The sequence below is a fragment of the Littorina saxatilis genome, linkage group LG13 (genome assembly GCF_037325665.1).
Source record: "Littorina saxatilis isolate snail1 linkage group LG13, US_GU_Lsax_2.0, whole genome shotgun sequence".
NCBI classification, from domain to species: Eukaryota; Metazoa; Mollusca; class Gastropoda; order Littorinimorpha; family Littorinidae; genus Littorina; species Littorina saxatilis.
Genome location: NC_090257.1, coordinates 39849188 through 39870976, shown reverse-complemented (window position 1 = coordinate 39870976; position 21789 = coordinate 39849188). Strand labels below are relative to the sequence as shown.

Below are 21789 nucleotides of genomic sequence, written 5' to 3'. Positions count from 1 at the left end.
AAGTTGTCTGGAGTGACCTTATTACAATTAACACACACACACACACACACACACACGTACACACACACACACAAACGACTCAAGTCACAAAACTATGCTCATCATTATATATTCTTATAACTTTTTCTGTCATCATATCTTCTGTATTTGCTGTGAAAACCACAACACACGCCTAAAACAGCTGTGAATCAAGAAAATCGGAATCTTCAGACAGTTCCTTTAAAAAAGCTGGAGTGTGCAGATCTAGGCTCCCACTCTGAGACTGTGAAGCAGACGACTCAATGTTTTTATGTCGGTCAGCAACGTAGTTTACACTTGATACCACACGCACCTTCTTGTTAATGTTAAGGAAACTCGGAGTGTGAAGACTGTTACACTCAAACACCTCTTTCGAGATGTTTGGCTCCATGATTTTCATCTTTCTCTTTCTTGTGTGCAGCCCCACTGTTTTTGCAGTCATGATAGACGTCTCCCCACTTTCTGATTCGCCCCACACTTCAGAGCTGGGGCCAAAAGACGGGGTTTGCAAACTATCGTTAAACTGGAGTCCATCAGTAGAGTCTGAACTCTGAGAACTACAGTGGTATATGTTCAGCTCCAGAGAAGACGGCTTATCCTTTGATGTTAAGGGAAATGACTGTTTCAAAGAATCTTGAGAATCTATAAGGAAACCTCCCAGGTCATCAGAAATTCCCAGAGAGCTTTGTTCCTTGCTTGTCCCAATCAAGTCAGTGTCTGAATCTGACTCACTTTTCCAGACAGATTCTTTTTTGCGTTTGTTTCCAAGGAATGAACGTTGCAAATCTGTCATCGTAAGTTCATCAGCGTTGAGGCTGCCGAATGGTGATGTGCTCCGGAGAAAATAAGGTGTTTGAAGCGAGTCTAACTCTGAGCAGTCCTGTCTTATATTTTTGTCTATGTTCAGCTTGTCTTGTTCAACATTTGCAGGCAGCTTGTTTTCCTCGTTTGTTTCACGTGGTAACCAAGACTGTGAGGCAGCAGTCACCTCCCCTTCTGTGTCAGTGAATGAAAGCCTACTAGTACTACTGTCGTACGACTCAGGTGCCAAAACTGCACATTTCTTTCCAGTCAAGGAATGAACAGTAGATTTTAGAGGGGAGACAACATATCCCTCCACTTGATTTACTGCTGCAAGAGTTGCTTCCCTTCGTTCAGGTGTGTGCATGGCTTTTTCCCAGTGTGAGTGAATTGCATGGGAGTTGTGATGAGCTGCCCCATGCTCTGTTGTGTGCTTCGCTGAGTCAAGGCCTTCTGATCTAAAAGAGACTGCAGACTCCGCGCTATCTGAAACACAGTGAAACATTAATGATTATGTGTACAGTATGCATCAGTTATGATCATATAACCCCATTCCTGTCCTAAAGAGCGGGCCTGTCAAGGAATTTTAATGTGAGCTGAACTTATTGGTCCGATGTTTGCTTTTCCGTGTACGGGGTTTCTACATTCATATACTCATTCACACATTTTTACACACACAGTCACACACAGTCATACACAGACATACTCGTGCATACGGGATGGTGACAACACGCACTCGAACAACACACACGGCACACAACGAATGCACATTTAAAACATTTCGCTATTAACTCAAATAAAAACATAATCTGATCATCAGACCTGTGTTATAACAAAATACCTCTCGTCACACAGACCACACCGTTCGGCACTGTATCAACACACTTCCTTCTGAATCCTGGGGCTTGGCGAATGTCCACTACACAGTCACTGCCGAAAGTCCTTGAAGTTACACACAGTTCTTTTCTGTCCTCCGACAAACACAAGAATGTCCAAACTACTCTAATTAACAAAAACACTTTCATCCCACACCACAACAAACACATCCGCTCGCATCAGTCATCCCATCGCTCTCTGACGTATCACACTGACTTGCACGGTCAACCTCTCGACCACCGCATTTACACAGAGGGGTGACAAGATAGATCCCTCACACAGCACAGGCGTCCGTCTCAAAAAACATAGCACTGATTTTACCTATTCAAATTAGGCGAGTCGGCTATTCCGCCAGACCATTTCAATAGGGTTTTAGAGACTGCTCGGAAATAATACTTATTCCGCGATCGCTCAGGGGTACCGTGATCAGAAAACTATACCACCAAATTTTCCCTTGACAAGGCCAAACAAATGTATGCCTGTAGAACAATAATATATCCAGTCGTCTTTTCTTTCTTTCTTTATTTGGTGTTTAACGTCGTTTTCAACCATTCAAGGTTATATCGCGACGGATCCAGTCGTCGACTATGAGACAAAAAGGTAACATTCAATAAAAGTATATAATTATTTACTCATTCAAAATCTTTATCCAACAACAACAACATCCCAAAAATATGGAATCTTTATCTTTGTAGTCTGGCTATGTCCTTAATTATTATGTGACGACGCTTTCTGCACTGTAACCCTTAGACTGTACATGTGCTTTTCTTCTCTTTCTTTGTTTCGTTCGTCTTCTGAGAAAAAATCACCATGTGACATTGACAACGCTTTCTGCACTATCACCCTTTAGACTGTACATGCACTTTTCTTCTTTCTTCCGAGATAAAATCACTATGATTATGTGAGACTCTTGGGAAAGAAGAGCAGGACCTCTCGTTTCAGAAACAGTTTCTTTCCTGAGGCAGTCCTTGCGGCCTCAATGGTGGATCGTTCTTAGATCTGTTAGATTTGTGATATGTGTCAGTTCAAGTTTTGAAAGGGATTGAGTATCCTTAAATGAAATATCTTAATAGATGTAACTTGTAAGGGTTGTGTCCTTTGAATAACTGTGTTAGCATGTACTCGGATTTATTATATTGATGACTATATTTTTAGATATGATTTTAGGGAATTCATTTATCTTTATCCATGTAACCTGTGATTACTCCTGTCAAATTGGTGCAAAAAAAAAAACACCACTCCGTTTTGAACTGTCTGGTTGGTGTACACATGTAAATAGGCCCAGTGAAATTGAACACTTTATCTGTACATATTTATTATGATATAATATGCGTGTGGAAGGAGTGTGAAGTTTGGATGCATACACCATAACAAAATCCTGTGCTTTGCATTTGGTAAATACACTGTTTGACTTGAATTGATAAGATTAGAAAACTTTAATGTCCATTTTCATTTTGCGTTAACATGGAAATATTTCTTTGGAAGTAATTATGTTTAAGCAAAACTGTCATAGAAAACAAAGACGACAGAAATGACCAAAAACATTTACATGTGTATCTCTTTTGCAGAGTTCATCAAAATGTGTGTCCCTGCGTGCTATGTACTAAAAGTACTAGGGTCCCGCAACGCACTAATCCTGAAAAGAGCAGGTCCCAGAACACACTATATTTGCGTTACCATGTGTACCACTGGTACTGATTTTCAGACTGTACTTGTCTACTAGTTTCCATACCGAATAAACAAGAATGTACAACTTACTGAATTTTGAAGACAAGAACATTTACTGACAGACCTGTATCAAACGCTTATTTCCGATGTAAATCCAACCGCCATAACAAATAGCTTTATGTGAAGGTCCTGCATGGCTGTTCCTGGCATTTTACTAATTATTAGTGCAAGTTAAAAATAGTCAAGGCAGCTCAGGCTACCAACAGCTGCAGCCAGCACACTGTTTAGATCGCTTGCTTCTTGTACCCAAATGCTACCGGCGCTACACCGGAAGGTGGTACTTATCATTGTAAATCCTTCTTTGTTAATTCGACATTTTGATTGGTCAATGCAATCACTCAGCGGTCAGGCAATCAGCGTGTCTCACCTACAAACGGATCTGCCTCAATGTACACTTCCTGGCAAGCGTATCAATACAAGTCATGACTGCAATAGTTTCTGCCAGCCGGTTGGTCATGCGCACGAACGATAGACAAATCAAGGGAAATGGAAGACAGCATATACGCAATTTGGTGACCGAGACATGAAAAGGATGTGACGTCATGTTATAATGAATGACGAATACACCAGTTAACAGTTTCGGCACTTACATGGTACAAAGAAGGAAAACTCACGTGATACCCAAAGCGATTCTGGTTGGACGAGAAATTTCGGTCGAGCAACCGCTGCATCGTCTGCTCAACGTGATGGTAGCAATTGAACGGGACGGTGTGTTTTCCTCTACGTTATAACAAAAACCTCACGTTACATCCAAATTAGCGATGGCGTCAACATGCTGTGTTATTGGTTGCAGTAATGGGAGTAACCGACTTAAAAAATGGTGGTCGGAAGATTGCAAAATTCATTACGTGCCTCGACGGTCGTTAGTGTGTGGTTGCGAATCACCATTCAGGTGGGCATTTGTTATCGTCTGTGTGTCGTGTTTTGACAAACTTTTAGTACGACTGATGTGAGCCGAATTTATTGGGGAAAGTTCAATGAATGCAAAAAGGTATGCCAAATAGTAGTTTGTCATGTTTCCTTTGCGTTGGGTTGTGGTGAAATACACAGCGGTTATCTGTTTGCGAGTTGCCTGGAACACGGTTTTTTAATAACATCTCTCGATCTTCACATATTTTGTCATGTGAATAAGAACAGAACAAGTTCGTCAAACATATTTCTTATTTTATCTGCATTGAATGAATTTACAACGTCCTTCTTGTTAATTGTTTATTCATAAAGACCACTTGTACTGAAGAAAATGTTTCCCCCTTTCAACGGGTGGAGTAGTGCGCCGGAGTAGTGTCCCTTGCGTAGAAACGTGTGCGAATAACACGATCTGCGCATGCGGTGAAATCAACCGGAAAAGGATAAAGACATAAACATGCCGAAAAACGATGTGCGCATCACCCGGAACTCGCAATAAGAGAAGTGCGCATGTGCGAGATCTAAAATGGCCGCGGAACTGTTAACTGGTGTATTGTTCTAGCGAGAACGTCACTTTGTGATTCGGCCTTTGCAGACTTCTCAAAAGGAACAAGCCATGGAAAAGTCAGTCTGTAAAATATAAAAAAGCACATAATAACCTCAAGCGAATTATAATGTGCTAAGCACATCGTAATTCCATGGGACTATACTTGCACCGAAGGCGATGGTAAGTACGTGACAAGTCATGAATAAAATTGATGAATTGAGGTGCCACTTCACATCCAAAAAGAAAGATCCTTTGAATGGATAGATTTACAATTACAATATCGACCTGCTGCTTTCAACATGTCGGGGTGTGCCTAAATTGTCTCACCTGTGATTTGTAAATGGAATCCCTCACCTCAGGCCTATATACGGCCTTCGGGATTCCATTTACAAATCACAGGAGAGACAATTTAGGCACACCCCTCCATGTTGAAAGCAATCGGTGAATATTGTATCAGTGTATGTCTCTGAGCAATCCAGCACTGCTGTGTAGAGCAGTGGTGGAGAGGATGCTTAAAATGGCTCAGCCTGCTTGCAGCTAAGATCAGGCAGAAGCCTTTGGAAGAGGCGTGCATGCCCGCTAAACTTTCATAAGTCCTCCTTGTCTTTAGACCCTCTTAAGTTCTGCTGAGGGGGTCCTTGAAGCATCTTAAAAATTAAAATTGGGGACCCCATAGCTAGAGGGTCTGTGGGGAGCCCTGCTTTAGCTTGGCCTATTACTCAATGGATTGTACACACCTTTTGCAATATATCATATTTTACCTTACCTTTTTTTTTATCAGTTTCTTTAAGTGTTTTGTTTTAACCAACCAAGAGAAAAAAAATCCATTGTTTCCGATTCCCAAAACAACTTTTTTTCTTCTGATCCTGGAACTTTTTCTACCCCCCATCCACAAAAAAAAGAAGAACAAAAGTCTTACTTTAAAATAAAAGTTACTCCTCTCCGACATCAAAGGAAACACCTCTCACTATAAAAAGCCGCCTGTGACTGTTAAATGAAAAATACACTGCAATAACAAAAACAATAAAAAAAAAGACCTACTGACCCTACTTTTTGTTTCCTTGTCATCTAAAAAAACACTCTTTTTTTTCCTTACTGACCTGGTAGGGGCAGAGGCTTGAGGCGCGGTGGGTTGAAGAAATCCACGATGGAGGTTTGCTTTGTGGTGGATGTCAACTGTGGTGGACGATCATCCATCAAAGTGACCAGGGGGGAGCGAGGAAGTGGTCTGCTGAGAAATCGGTGTGTGCCTGGAGTCTTTAATGCCGGCGGAGATATCTAAAATTGAATAAGCAATGACAAGAACATGTACAAAAACAACACAATAACAAGTCGCATAATGGATTGGAAAAATCTCCAACCTGAACCAACCACGCAGCCGCGAACCAGGATTTGAACTTACAACCTTCTTTTTTTTTTTTTACTGCCCGAGAAACTTGAACAAGTTATTATATTTACTTGAACAATTTCGTAAGATGAAATTCAAACCAAATATGTTCCAAAAGGTCACGTTCATAATAAGATGTGAACAGGTCACGTTCGAAAAATGTTTACATTTGGCTTTGGGTGCGGTTACACTTTACATCTTTGAAATAGCATCAGAGAAGTTATATTTTCTACAAAACCCGACTGTGTGACCACACAGATTACACAGCATGGGTGCTCTCTGTGCACAGTTGGAGTTTTTTTTTCTCATGAGTGAATTTGGTAAAAGCTATTAGTGCCTGTTTAATTCATTCAAAAATGTAACTTTTTAATACGGGACCGAGTGGAGGGATGACCTTAGGCCAACAAAAAAAAATTGTCTGTTTCTGGTCACCCGACCGACCCTAAATTTCGGCGCCGACCCTAAACTTTTTTTTTCCAAACTCAAATTTTTTTGTTTGTTTTTTTGGGGTGGTAAAGGACAGGGTGAGAAAATGAACAACAAAAACGTGTGAAAACGAAAGTCCGCTGACGATTTGTAAATGTGTTGAGTGTCTTGTCTCTATGTATAGTGAATCCAGTCTCTTTGCGCGATTTTTAAAGTTAGTTTTATTGGTCTACATTTGGGGTAAAAAAAATTTTTAAAAAAATCCCTACCTACCGACCCTATTTTTTTTAGCCATATGTTACCAGAAACAGACAATTTTTTTTGGTGCCTAACCCCTTGTAACTTATGTAAGAGCCCGGCCAGATCTATGGTGGGGAGCCATTCAAGAAGAAGTGTGCCTGACAAGTCAGTATGGTGTTCAGCATAAAGCAACCTGTTGTTTCTGGACATTGCCCATTGGTAAGTTTTATTTATGTGATGGCCGATCAAGTATACAGAAAACGCCAGAATTCAAGGGGGAAAAAACAACACACAAAAATAAAAAAAACTCACAACCTTCTGATTAGGAGGCTGATGTCTAATATCCACTATGCCACTGCGCCCGTCAGACCCTTATGTCTAACAGAGACTACTTACATGTGCATTAACGTGCCTCCCTGGCACAGTGGCAGGCGTTCATTGAGTAAATTTCTGGTGTTCGTTAAGAAATGAACACAGGTAATCTTCTGCGTTTATGGGCTGAAACTCATACGTACACTCATTTTTTTTTATTTTTTTTTTTACATCAGTGGGTTTTTATGTGTTTGCAGGCCATTTATGCAGCGTGTGTGTGTGGTGTGTGTGTATGTGTGCATGTACATATGTGTGTGTATGTGTGTGCTTATGTGTGTGTGTGTGCTTATGTGTGTGTGTGTGTGTGTGTGTGTGTGTGTGTGTGTGTGTGTGTGTGTGTGTGTGTGTGCGTGTGTGTGTGTGCGTGTGTGTGTGCGTGCATGTGTGTGTGCATATACCTGCATTAGGCGAGTGCCTACCTGCTTGCCTTTTTGTGGGCACCTCATGCTCTGCCCCTGCCCACAAAGTATGATAGTTGTTCTGCACAACCGTTTAACTATCAATTACCTTCTTCTTATTTCTTGTGCTTAACCATTCATCTGCATTTACACTGGCAGATAATGTTCCTCGTCCTGTCGTCCTCTTGGCCATAGTTTCAATTTTATCACTGAAAGTACAAAAGAAGGAAGAAAATTTAACTGTTACTTACGCAGAAGGGGTCTATGTCGACCAAAAGTGGGTGTAACCCTAAAGGTGGATTTCTGTAGGCGTTTTGCCAGTGTATACAGGGAATACACCCGGGTGGATTTTCTGTAGTGTTTCGCCGATCTCTGTGAAAGTCACGTGATCGGCTTAGCAACATTGTTAGAATTTGATGTTTTTTAAAAATCTTTTTAGTTGTTGTATTTCTTAGAAATTTGATTCCGTTTGTTTTGTTGTAAAAATTTAAATCGACAACGAAATGAAAGAAAAAGCAGCTAAAATAAATTACTTGCAATATATATATAACGACATACCGCAAAGCATTTCGTAGTCTTTTCACTTCCGTTAGACGCCATGGAGTTATTTAATCTTCGTTTGCGAGCCGCTAATCCACTTGGGGACAATATCATGAATCCGCACCGAATATGCATACCAGCGCTCATTGGTCTAAAACATATGCAAAGGGAAGCTACCCACGGGAAAATAATCATCGAATATCCTGTTATTAACCAATGAGCGCTGGTATGCATATTCGGTGCGGATACATGATTTGTCCCCAAGTGGATTAGCGGCTCGCAAACGAATATTCGTCCAAATGATGGTTAAAAACAACCTGCAGCGGACGGAAGCTGAAAACTAAAGGCACATAATAGTTCAAACAATCATTCAACTGTATTTATTTGACCTTACACAGACTGTAGGAAGAGGCAAACCGTCTTGAACAATATTTTTCCCCAGGAACCGACTCTAAGAACACAGAAGACTCGAAGGTGAGTGACAGACCTTGTAGTCTTTCTGTGATAGTAGTATTCCAGTGGACGATACCTTCCGCATGTGCTGTGACCAGAAACCGATGGTTTACGGGAGGCATAGTGAGGCTTTAATTAACGAAGATAAAGAAATAAGCGAACAAGGGAGACAACTCTTTCGTGTAAATGATGTCCCATGGTTGACAACGTACGCCATTTTCGGTGCCTTTTCGTCAATTGAACAACCAAATTAATTAATTATGCTTAAGTTTGGAGTTCAATCCGTCAATTAATTTCACGACAAATGTTCTTTGGCTTGCTTACATCAGGGACCTATATTTAGATAATACTTGTACTTGTACTTGTGCGACGATTTAGGTTAAAAACCTGTACGCCGATCCACAAAAGTAAGCTGCATACGCGGGGGGGCTAGTAGCAGCTTGGTGTGTAGACACTTGATGTGTCTTTCCAGTGGCTGTCCAGTCGTGCTTTAAAGCAGTTAACGCTATCAGCTGTCACAACATTGTCGGGCAGGGTGTTCCAGTCTAAGACAACTCTGTCTGCGAAGAAGGCACTCCTTACTTTCGACTTGGCAAAGTTTTTAAACAGTTTAAGACTGTTTCCTCTCATGTCCCTTTCAGTGGGTGGGGGTTTGTGTAGATTGGGTTTCTGGGTAATGTATATACCTTTGAGGTATTTAAAAGTGTCAATCATATCACCCCTGCGCCGACGATGCTGGAGACAAGGAATTCCCAGGATCCTAAGCCTTTCTGAGTATGACAGTTCCTTCAGACTTCCAATCATCCTTGTTGCCCTTCTCTGGACATTCTCTAGGTCTTTGCAGAGCCCTTTAGCCTGTGGATTCCAGACTGAGTGACCATATTCTAGAATGGGCCTGACCAAGCTTTTGTACAGCTGTACGAAGGTTTCCTTGTCCAAGTTCTGAAAGGTTCTTCTAATTACTCCAAGTACTCTGCCTTTGATACTGATGTTGTAATGTGTTCCTTGAAAGACAGTTTGTCGTCAATGTGCACACCTAGATCTTTCTCTAGCGTCGTTTCAGATAGATCATGTTGTACTCCATCTGCTGAGTTTGTCATGTGGTATTTTGCGTCCGATTTCTTTGGACCTATTTTCATGGTGTGATATCTGGGGGTGGAAGGACAAGAGCCATGTCTCTGACCATTCCTGGAGTCTGTCCAAGTCAGGTCTATGCTTACATGGACTTGTATCAAAAATAAGTCAAGAATGTCACTGGATTCTGAGATATGAATTTAACACGCTAAAGTTCAAGGTTACCCGTCTCATGCAGTCTGGGGTCCGCTTCTAGCTGGGCACATCTTTATAACAGGATACAGCTTATGTTACGACAGAAGGGAAAGAGACAAGTCACAAGGGGAGGGACAGGGGGGTTGTGCCACAGGCGGAAGGTATCGTCCACTGGACTACTACTATCACAGAGAGAGTAGTCTTTCTGTGATAGTAGTAGTCCAGTGGACGATACCTTCCGCCTGTGGTTGGGGTGCGACTGCGAGGGGTGGTGGTGGAGGTTGACACAGCAGATAACGCCGTGTGATCGCAACATTCAGCTTATAACAAAAACAAGGTGTTCTAAATTCATTCCAACAAAAAACGTTAACATCTGCAAAGATTGATCAATGCATGGGATTGGAAAAGCGTGGAAAAACATCAGATTTTGCGGCCACATTTACCGTCTCACCTGCAAAATCCTCAAATCGCCCGCTTCCCCTGACCAAGGGCAGCCACTCTCGTCGACCTTACTTTCGTTTCCGGTCTTTCGAGCGAAGCTGTCCCACACCTAAAAGTGCATCTAAAACATGTGCTAAAACTCTAGTGTTTTGTTGCGTCAGTATGGCCGGATTGTGGAGTGACCTTTCAGCAATTGCCAGCCATATATACGGTAGCCTTCCAGGAGTACCTGCGCCTCGAGAAGTGCAAAAAATTATCATAAAAGAGGTGGACAGTATGATCCGAACTCGCAGTTTCGTAAGAATCGCCGGCCTCTCCGGCGCTCTGTCCGTTGCGATGGCAGCGTACGGTGCACATGGTGAGTTTTACCCGAGGGAAGAGACGTACAGAGCTCAAAGGTGTTACTTTTGTTGCGTCAAGCAAAGTGTCAACTGTCATTCTGTTTCGGTCGTTGATTCCGTGTCCTTGAGCAATGATAATCTCCTACGTACGCACTACGTGTGACAATGATCGAGATGGGGAAGGGGGCGGGGTGGGGTGGTGGTGTGGGTATGCTATGGAGAGAGTCAGAGAGAGACAGAGAGAGCAGGGCCGGACTAGGCTAAGAGGAGGGGAGGGGGTGTGGTGTTGCCAGTGGTGGTCCAGGGGGATATGTTCCCCCTGGCGGGGTCAAGGAGCAGATGGGTAGGTCATATTCTGAGATAGGAAAATGGTCGCTCCTTGCATGAAACGGCATAAAATAAACAATAATAAAAAATGTTTTAAATAAGTGAGGTACATGGTTAGGCTAGGGGGGTGGGGGTTGCGCAACCCCCATACCCCCCCCCCCCCCCCCCCCCCCGGTAGTCCGGCCCTGGAGAGAGAGAGAGATGGATACTGGTGTGTGTGTGGGTGTGTTCCTTGTTTCTAAAAAAAATATGGCAAGTGATTCACAGAGCGCGGCGATTCACATAGCGCGGCACATATTGTGCAGCGCAGCGATTCCCAGAGCGCGGCTATTGCTCTCACCAGCGCAGATTGTTGGCGCGCTTCATTTTTGTACTGTATGTATGATTATCAGCAACATTTTAAACAACAATTGATTGCACCTACCTCTATTCTATTATCTCAAGTGAATCTATGTACACCAGTTAACAGTTCCAGCGCTTACATGGAACGAAGAAAGAAACCGAAAGAAAAGGAAAAACAAACACTCGAAAAAACGATCTGCGCATACGTTCAAATCAACCAGAAAAACAAGACAAATCGCGTATCTGTGTGCCCGATGTAATCCTAAGAACCTTTACGTACACTCTTTCTTTGGACACTCAAAAGCAACTTCAGGGCTGCAAGACTACAAAATTGCACTTTCTGCAGACTGAATAATTACGCGTTCTAATCAACTGGGGAAAAAAACACTGAAAATATATATTATGCGAATTCCAAAATGGCTGCTGAAGTATTAGCGGGTGTGACATCGATTAACAGTTCCGCAGCACTGTAATCGGATACTTGTTTAAAAACGTCATACCAGTTTAAAAACTGATCAGCTCCTTATAGTAGAAGCCTGGATTGCAATGACATCCCGGATGTAGTGATATGACTGCCAAGTATTCAAGGCCGGAACTTAGGCACGTTTTTACATCGGCGCAGCGATATATGGTAAACTCAGTTGAAAGAGTGAGAGAGAGAGAGAATGGAGCTCTGTTTTTCATTTTATTGACAGTTTCATTTCTCAAATAGATCAGATAGATGTAGCTGTTGTAAACTTTGCGATTGTGAAGGAAATGTAACAGCAGAATACATCGGTCGTCGTGAATCGCAGCGCTCCTCGTATCGCAGCGCGTTGTAAATCACATCGCTGCACAATGCGCTGCGCCGTGCTGTGAATCCACTTCGAAAAAATATTGTCATTGTAGGCTGGGAGGGGTACAACTTGACTCTGAAAACTCCCGAAAACCCCATCTAAAATTACTAAATCAAACTTCAAATTGAAGTTTTTGACATACGTCTATTAGAAGTCATGCCTGATTCATGCTATTTGCACCCTTATTTTTGTGTTTAGAGCTGGATCTTCGACAAAGTCGATGCATCGATTTCAATGCAAGGGAGGTAACTCTTGTTACTCGAAAGCACAAGTATTGATGACGTCATGTGATCAGTGCTTCCGCTCCTTCGTTAATCCTCTCACAAACACAAAAATAAATCCGTGAACTGTGATAGTTGCAGATCTATATTAAGTTAAGATTTCAAACAAATATGTAACAAAACAAGATCTAAGGACGAATTATCTTAATTTCTGATGAGGTTTTCGGGGATTTTCCGAGTTTTCGGAGACAAGTAGTACTGGCCGGGAGAAGCTAGGACATCTCAGGCTTGTGGTAAAGTTGTGTGTGCGTGAGTGTGTGTGTGTGTGTGTGTGTGCGTGTGTGTGTGTGCTTGCTTTAATGTGAGGCAGAAATTATTTGGTATTTACCTCGATCTGCAAAGCACTAGACTGCAGAGTTGGAGTTGATCATATGGAGTTGAATTATTCGACTTTATTGTAGCTTGCTAAAAAAGCCAAGAAAATTAATTTAATATTTCTGATTCCTTGTTATTGAAAACTATATTTTATTTGATATGTTTGGCCTTATATGTCTTGAGTATTACTATTATTATGTAGCTCTAAAGTATCCAGAATTTGATATTTCACATTATGCTGTTGCAGGTTTTGGGCAAAGTGATGCAGATGGTCGCCTTAAGATGGTAAACTTTCACTTAAGTACATTATTAGACAGACAATCCGTCGCGATATAACCTTCGTGGTTGAAAACGACGTTAAACACCAAATAAAGAAAGAACAAGAAATTCCTCCGAGGTAGGAAAAACACCCCCGTCCTTACCATTCTCACTGCCACCAACTGAAAAGGTTATTTCCCTTTGACTATTAATATGTCCCTCTATAAGTCCTTGTAGAATCTTAATGCACCAATAACTCCCTAACCGTGTGTTTGACTGGTCCCAATTTTTGTAAGGATCGTCTCAGGAATGTATAGAACCTGTTCACCAAGTTTGGTGACGATCGGTCCGTTCATTCTTGAGATCTATATGCAAACACACACACAAACAAACAAACAAACACATCGACCGAATCCTATACACACCCCTATACCGGGGGTGTAAAGACAGACAATACCCACCACACTCTACCCCAAAATACCTAAAAGGAAACAGACATGCACAAGCACTGGAACTGAGGACCTTATGAATCTGGAACTGCAAACCATGGACTTGGGTGGAACACACACACACACACACACACACACACACACACACACACACACACACACACACACACATCATCCAGACTGTGTAGTTCAAATTACATCATCGTTTATTTGTTTGTTTACAAAGATAATCTTTCAAAAGTTGGGCAATGTGAAGGTCGTATGGTGATTAGAGATTACATGAAGTCTCAATTAAAAACTTCAAATAGTTTCAGAGATCGATACAGACGATTTTGTGAGGCTCGGGGTCATCCACGACCCACAGAGCACGGTGAAGGTTAAAGTGTGTGTGCAAAATGTTATTTACAGACAAATGTGGTATTTAATGTCATTCCTAGTGATTTAAAGAATTACGTCAGGGACAAATAGTTTTTTAAACACAAAGCAAGGCAACATGTTTGACTCCTGTTTCTGTACCACTATTTTACTTTGCAGACCTATGAGATAGGAAACAAGATGCACATGTTGCACAGCGTGGCTCTGCTGGCCTCCCCTATGGCAAGGAAACCCATTTTGGTGAGTGCCATTTTGTGGAATTTGATTAAACTGTTGGATTTATGTAGCTTTATCTTTTTGCATTTTGTCAAGTTTTGACTAAACCTTGACTAAATGCTAAAAGATAAAAGCTTCCGGGGGCATTAACTCAGTTGGTAGAGCACTGGACTGGGTTCAAACCAGGGCTGGGACGGACATGGGTCAACTTTATATGTATGCAGACTCAGAGACGGTGTCCATGTTCCACCCCCATGTCCCCACTGAGGCATGCAAAAGACCTCGGTCCATCTGCCATAATGATAAATGCAGCCGGCTGATTAGACCAAAACATGTACTCACCTGGGTAGCGCAACTCTTTTGCTGCTAGCTTTCCACTGAGAGGAAGCAACTGGAATTTCCCAGCAATGGGACTATAATTATAAAGTTATGAAAATGAAAAAAAACCAATGAAATAAATGTTTTAACATAGACCAGGAATCGAGATGAGGATGGTGATGTGTGTGTGTGTGTGTGTAGATCAATTCCCAGAAAACTACTGGACATATTGTCACAACACTTTGCATGTGAATTCTTCCAGATGATAACTGATTATGATTTTCTGTAGCTTATTTTCTCTATAAAAGGGTCTCTCACTCTACCACACCGCTAAAAAAATCCTGACAAGAGTTATTTCTGGGTAACGTCTATGAAGGACACCATCAGCTGTTGTCTCTTTTTCTGTTATCTTAAAAGCACAGTCTTTCCTGTGAAAAGGGTACTGCTGACCGTCTCGGATCTGGCCAGACAGTTGCACGGGATAAGACCACCCCTCCACTTGGACACATACCAAACATAAACTGCCTGGGTGCTCTATATGCACAGTAGACATTTTTTTGTACAAATTAATTTCTTAAAAAATTAAGCCACTCGTCGCTTTTTAAAATTTTTTTTTTATATTATATTCAACTTACCTCAGCAAGATTTGTCAGAGTGTTGATTTTTGGTATGTGTCCAAGTGTCCAAGCTTGGCCAGATTTGATATGGTGAGCCTGACCGTTTATAAAGGAAGGAGTGTGCCTTTAACTGAAAAATACCTGTGATGAAAGGCCACATTTAGAGTAGCGATACTGTACTTTTCATTGGTCCCAGAGGTGAATTCCTTTCATTGCAGGCACCACTGTAAAACCTGTTTATAAAACAGTCACGGCTCGTCTCTTACCTGTGTTTTACGTGTGTACAGGTGGGAACTCTACTGACAGTTGGGATGGCACTTTTCTCCGGTAGCTGCTACTACCACGCTCTCACCGGTAACCAGCGAGTTCGATATATCACTCCTTACGGTGGGATGCTGCTCATTTTCGGCTGGCTGGCCATGGTGCTGTGATAGCGTTATGACGACATTAGACTTGCCACTGGTTTCGGATTTGACATGGATATGAGCCTGGAACTCCTTTGAATACAAGAGCTTAATTAGAGTAAAGCCCAAAGTCGACTTCTTTTTACCAAAAACTCAGCGCTAAAGCTTCGTGCGTCCAGCTTTGCGAAGTATAGTTTGCTTATGAGTCTGGTACTCCTTTGAATACAAGAACTTAGAGTAAAGCCCTTCCTTAATTTGAGCTCGAAGTCGATTCTTTTTACCAAAAACTCAGCGCTAAAGCTTTGTGCGGCCAGGAGGATGGTAGTCGCTTGTTCATTTCAATGCTTGTTATTCTCTCAGGTGCCAGGAGAAAAGGTTCTGTATAACTCTCGCTTGCTCCATTACACATGTCGTATGCATAAAGAGCGCTTACTTCCCTTTGGTTATTTGATATAAAAGTATACTTCGCTTAGTCGACTTCGCCTAGTTCAGGACAGGCCTTAAGTGCATGCTGTTTATGTGGTGGATTTTCATCTGACTCATTGCTGGCTTTAGACACTTTTTTTCCCAGTTCAAAAACCCCTGGAAAGTTTTTGTTCCAGTGGCTTGTTGAGTCTTATCGCCCAGTCATAAGAAAGCAAGCTAATAAAAGACCATACACACAGTTGACTAAATATAGCCTTCAGTTAGCGCTAAGTCACACTTAGTCAGAATCTTTGAAAATGTTACATACAGTACATGTAATGCTCAACTTGAGTCAGATGAGAGTCAGCTTGGAGTCAGTTTGAAATTAGTTGGACAATTTGTCGCTGATTTTGCCTCAAAAAGTCAATTAAAAATCAGCCATGTAAACAGTATTTAAAGAAGAGACTGGTATTTTGAAAGCTGTGTGTGTATTATTTTTGGGTGTTTAACTTTAAGACTGTAAAGATGTCAATGGTGTACTGTGGTGTTTCGAATTTAACAGCCCATCTACATGGCCAGGCATGGGAATTGAAAATTGTAAAAAAGGCGGAAAATTTATAACTGAAGACGCGAAGCGTCAAGTCGACGGCGCAAAGCGCCTAGCCTTACTAGGGGGGTCCGGGGGCATGCCCCCCGGAAAAAATGTTTCTCCAAAGAACACAGATGGTGCAATCTGGTGTCATCTGAGCTCCAAGTTTGCCATTAAATTCTGTTTTTAGAATTAAAGTTTTTAGTACAAAAATGTACCAATTTTTGCTTTTTTGAGAGAAAACAAATATATACATGTATTATAATTTTATGGTTTAAATTTGTAAAAAAATTGATCTGTTGAGACAAACAGGAAAATGTAACTTGTAACACAATCTGTGCAATCTGGTTTACTTTCAAACATAAAAGTTCAATAACTGAGGCGGGCGGTAGCAGTGCGTGAACAAAGTACGGAAAGTTTTCGCAGGCTTTTGCGCAAAGGCCAAAGTAACCGGTGCTTTTTTTGTGTGCCTCCCCCCTTTATTTTTTCGGCGGACACTTTTGCATTTTCGGCGGAACAAACAAACAAATTCGGCGGAAATCCGCCATTCGGCGGACAATTCCCATGCCTGATGGCTTTTAAACTGTTCTCTGTTTTCCACAAAGTGGTCTGAATTGCGACTTGATGTGTAAAGTATTAGCTGTGAGTGCATACTAAGTCATAGAAAAAAGCAGCCTCTTAACTGCTGGAGAACGTTGATTAAAAAAAATCTGATAAAAGTAGTAACATACTAGCCAAAACCATCCTGAACTCAGGTCAAAATGAGTTTGGCTCATTCTCTCCCTGACCGGACGCTACAGACCTACGCGAATCTATCAAAACAAAAATACAGAGTTATCTCCCATATGGTTTTCGCGAGCACTGATCTAAATTTGAGATCAATGTTCGTGAGACGAAAATGATTGCAGATTGGCCGACTTCGACAGTGATCTCCGTTCTGTTCTTCACAGTTATGATGAAAACATCGTTCTAAGGTCAAAACAATAACAATTTTGGGACTGCTGCCGGAAGGAGATCGTAATATAATTATGGTTTCATCACTGTCAACTGGTTACAGAAAAAATCGTCTGCTCCAGTTAGCGCCGAAACCAAACGGTTGATTATCATGTGACACTTTTGCCATGTTTAGAGTTGTTTGCACAGTAAATACAGCCGCGAAAAATAGCTCGCTTGAAACTGTCTTATATATCAATTCCTTTGTAATTTAAAATGTTCAAAACGCCATGAAAAATCATTATTGACGATCGCGAATCTGCTTATATCAATAATACATTACAAAAAGCTCTAAATATGTAAATAAAATCGGTTTCCTTGCCAGACAAGGAAACTCAAGGCATCCTGTCAGGGAGAGAATGAGCCGAACTCATTTTGACCTGAGTTCAGGATGAGCCAAAACAAGCTATAAACTGAGAACATTCTGTACAGGGGAGGAATCAAATGGCAATTTACAGCGGTTGCTTCCCTTGTTAGAATAATTGATTCTTGGTGATGTAGTTAGCCGTCAATGGGTATTATGTCAGTCATGGGGTCTAGTGTTGTTCTGACACTCAGAGGACAATAGGTCAGTTGGAACTGGATGGAAAATATTGTATGGGTTCAAATGTCCTGGCTTAACTTCTAGCAGAACAAAACTATTAAGGGTGGGGTTATTCCCGACCTCCCAGGTCAACTTTTGTGCAGACCTGCTAGTGACTTATTTCCCTTTGTGTGTACACACAAGCACAAGACCCAAGTACGCACGTAAAAGATCATGTAATCCATGTCACAGTTTGATCGGTTATAGAAACACGAACTTCCAACATGCGTCCGCTGGAATCGGAGTATGGCTGGCTAATTATGTGGCAGGTATGCGTTATAAAAAACCATTCATACCCACGAGTGTATGTGTTAAGAAGAAGATTTGTCCAGACTTATTGAGAATCATTTGCATATGTCTTTATGATTATAACAGATTTTTTCTATAGTTTAATCGGCCTGCAGCCTTGTCACTGTGCACATTTACTTACAAGTTACATGCATCGCCAAATCATGACTGCAAATCTAGGTAATTGGTAGACCGGCACGGTTGGCCTAGTGGTAAGGCGTCCGCCCCGTGATCGGGAGGTCGTGGGTTCGAACCCCGGCCGGGTCATACCTAAGACTTTAAAATTGGCAATCTAGTGGCTGCTCCGCCTGGCGTCTGGCATTATGGGGTTAGTGCTAGGACTGGTTGGTCCGGTGTCAGAATAATGTGACTGCATGGGTGAGACATGAAGCCTGTGCTGCGACTTCTGTCTTGTGTGTGGCGCACGTTATATGTCAAAGCAGCACCGCCCTGATATGGCCCTTCATGGTCGGCTGGGCTTTAAGCAAACAAACAAACAAACAAAAAAGGTAATTGGTCTCTTGGACTTGTTTATGAATTATTTGTGCGCACTGTGTGCAGACAGGTCAACAGATGCATTTTGACCCTTGTTGTTCGAGCTCTAATATTTTTTTTTATAATGTATGTCATTTTTGAAATGACGAGTCTGTAATAAAGCAATGTTTGCAATACATATTTTGTGTCTGTACACGCCTACTTTTTAAACGCTGCAAAAAATGATTGCCAGACTTTGTGTACACCAACTAGAAAATTCATACCTGCGTCAATTTATTTGAATTGTCGATGCCTTTAACTGGTCTCTGTGGCAAACATTTTTCACTAATGATGTCTGTTTTAGGGGCCACGATGTCTGTTTTAGGGGCCACGATGTCTGTTTTAGGGGCCACGATGTCTGTTTTAGGGGCCACGATGTCTGTTTTAGGGGCCACGATGTCTGTTTTAGGGGCCACGAGATCGCCCCTCAGATGTGGGTACAGCATCCAGTTAGGCCCGGCTTTGCCCGGGTGTTTCTGATCTCCCCTCTCTCTCAGAAACCTCTAGAATCTTAATTATTCTAATGAGAATAAGAAATTAGAATAGATGAAAGTGTGAGCTCATACATTTGGATTAAAAGGCTGGGACTGACAGTGTGAAAGCATTACCATCAACACACTCTTTTTGCTGAAAAATAACTTTGACTTGAGTTATCTCCCTTCCTTAGGAAAATTTGAAATACTTGAGAAGCAAGTCTAACATCGACTCTATGTATACATGTATTCTGTAAAGACTGATCAGGCGTGCCTGCATGAGAAGAGATACCTCCCTTCAATGTATAACAAAGTAAGAGTTACCTCCCTTTGCTTCTAGAAATTTCATGAACTGTCCGGTTGATTTTGTTGTTCTTCATTTCTTCTCCTCATAGGAGCGATAGAGGGTCTGTAATATCACTGGCATTATGTGCTTGCTACATGTAAACACCAGGCACTGAACTGGCCTTGCTGGGGGGGGGGGGGGGGAGGGGAAGCAGGGGGGTGGGGGGCATCCCTTTGATGAGAGTTACCTCCCTTCCATGGGTGGCATGACTTACCTCCCTTGCACTATATAGCCTGTATTCTTTGTACTGATCTTGTCTTGATGAAAAAAGAAATCTTTTATGATTTAAGAATGTTTGTGTAACAAGCTGTCAATTTATTATTTAGATTTTAAAAGTTAGGTCTAGCGCCCAAACACACCACGGTCCGATTTTGAGAGGAGACAATCCGCAAAATTAGTTATTTGAAAATTGCTCGCTCTTTAGGGGACTGGGTAACGCACTTGCGAGAGGTTGCGAGTTCGACCCTGGGTCAGGGCGTTAGCAATTTTCTCCCCCCTTTCCTAACCTAGGTGGTGGGTTCAAGTGCTAGTCTTTCGGATGAGACGAAAAACCGAGGTCCCTTCATGTACACTACATTGGGGTGTGCACGTTAAAGATCCCACGATTGACAAAAGGGTCTTTCCTGGCAAAATTGTATAGGCATAGATAAAAAATGTCCACCAAAATACCCGTGTGACTTGGAATAATAGGCCGTGAAAAGTAGGATATGCGCCGAAATGGCTGCGATCTGCTGGTCGATGTGAATGCGTGATGTATTGTGCAAAAAAATTTCCATCTCACACGGCATAAATAGATCCCTGCGCCTTGAGTCCGAGTCTGGAGATACGTGCGCGCGATATATGACTTCATATAACATATAACATCTTTACGTAGGGCACCAAGGATGTTCCCATTCGGTGAGCGTTCAAATGGAAGGGTGTTTGTACTGTGTGTAAAAGCCTGACACTATCTGTGATGGTTTACGGGAGGCGTACTGTGCCTTTAATGGGAAGGGTAATTAAGGGTAGTTGAAGTCCTTACCTTTCATAACTAGAAAGTGTTGGGTAGAACACAAAAATACTGCAGAACTGATAAAAAATGCACAAAGGATTGAAGGCTTAGCTGGTTTAAAGTTGGAATTTGGTTTCCATGTTACAACATTCATCACGTAAATACAACACTTTAAAACGTCTCTTATTCAGCAACCAATTACTCTTTTTGTCTAATTTTTGCATTATTATGTATAGCAAACAATAGACTTCATAGTAAAAACAATTATTTTGTATTTCTTGACACTTTATTTTTTACTTTGTATGTACGTAACACTTTGGACCACCATTTCTGAGAATGACCCATATACATGTATATATATCTATATGATATAGAGTATGTCACAATGAATTCAAACTTGTTACAGAAATGTGTTTAAAAGTAGAAGATTAATCTGTTTAGAGTGTTGCTTTCTCCCACATTATATCTACCAACATAATTTTCTCAAAATCTGAACTGTGTAGATCTCTGCACTATCGTATGCAAAAATATGCACGCAAAGCAAAATAACACAGAACACTGAATAGGCACACCAATGTATAGAGGCAAAAGAGTCATCTCCCCTCCTTCTTCTTCTTCTGCGTTCATCAGCAAAAACTCGCACGTACACTTGTGTTTTTTGCACGAGAGGGTTTTTACATACATATGACCGTTTTTAGCCCACCATTTAGGCAGCCACGCTGCTTTCGGGAGAAAGCTCTTTTGAGTATCCAGTTCCACTTCAGAACTAAGTCTCCAACAAAACAACACAAAAGAAAAAGAACATGTAAAAGGACTGCCTTGCACAACATGAGGCAGGGAGGGTACATGAGGCACCATTATTAGCATTCTGGCACAATTGACATATGAACAACATGAGTTAACGAGAGATACTCCCCCGAAAGCGGCGTATGTCTGCCTGAATGGCGGGGTAAAAACGGTCATACACGTAAAAACCCACTCATGCAAAACATGTGTGATCGTGGGAGTTACAGCCCATACATGTACGAAGAAAAAGAAGAAGACAACGAGAAAACACTGAGTAAGAATGAAATCAAAAAACAAATAGACGGTTATCGTTCCAAAAT

General features: G+C 41.6%; 2 protein-coding genes across 5 annotated transcripts; one reads left to right on the top strand and one right to left on the bottom strand.

Annotated features, from left to right (window-relative positions):
• Positions 1-92: 92 nt before the first annotated feature.
• Positions 93-10543, bottom strand: LOC138945720 (serine-rich adhesin for platelets-like). 4 transcript variants are annotated; one of them, XM_070317208.1, is made up of 4 exons: positions 10413-10543; positions 7809-7908; positions 5977-6154; positions 93-1305 (listed from the first exon to the last, which is right to left on the bottom strand). In XM_070317208.1, the coding sequence occupies exons 2-4, from the start codon at positions 7890-7892 to the stop codon at positions 173-175; spliced, it is 1395 nt and encodes a 464-aa protein (XP_070173309.1). In that variant the 5' UTR covers positions 7893-7908; positions 10413-10543; the 3' UTR covers positions 93-172. The 4 variants fall into 4 exon arrangements, with proteins under 4 accessions (XP_070173309.1, XP_070173310.1, XP_070173307.1 ...); XM_070317209.1 differs by lacking the exon at positions 10413-10543 and adding an exon at positions 8258-8347; XM_070317206.1 differs by lacking the exons at positions 7809-7908; positions 10413-10543 and adding an exon at positions 7951-8116.
• LOC138945721 (transmembrane protein 256 homolog) lies at positions 10485-16365 on the top strand. The gene is made up of 4 exons (XM_070317211.1): positions 10485-10760; positions 13092-13129; positions 14086-14166; positions 15365-16365. The coding sequence occupies exons 1-4, from the start codon at positions 10565-10567 to the stop codon at positions 15506-15508; spliced, it is 459 nt and encodes a 152-aa protein (XP_070173312.1). The 5' UTR covers positions 10485-10564; the 3' UTR covers positions 15509-16365.
• Positions 16366-21789: the final 5424 nt, after the last annotated feature.

Excerpts from the sequence above, each read along its gene's own strand:
- LOC138945720 (XM_070317206.1), bottom strand. The coding sequence starts at position 8,103 with ATGTTGCTAAGCCGATCACGTGACTTTCACAGAGATCGGCGAAACACT. Across the intron at positions 6,155-7,950 it reads TCGACATAGACCCCTTCTGC|ATATCTCCGCCGGCATTAAA; the intron begins GTAAGTAACAGT and ends ATTCAATTTTAG. Across the intron at positions 1,306-5,976 it reads CAAGCCTCTGCCCCTACCAG|ATAGCGCGGAGTCTGCAGTC; the intron begins GTCAGTAAGGAA and ends ACTGTGTTTCAG.
- LOC138945721 (XM_070317211.1), top strand. The coding sequence starts at position 10,565 with ATGGCCGGATTGTGGAGTGACCTTTCAGCAATTGCCAGCCATATATAC. Across the intron at positions 10,761-13,091 it reads GGCAGCGTACGGTGCACATG|GTTTTGGGCAAAGTGATGCA; the intron begins GTGAGTTTTACC and ends ATGCTGTTGCAG. Across the intron at positions 13,130-14,085 it reads CAGATGGTCGCCTTAAGATG|ACCTATGAGATAGGAAACAA; the intron begins GTAAACTTTCAC and ends TTTACTTTGCAG.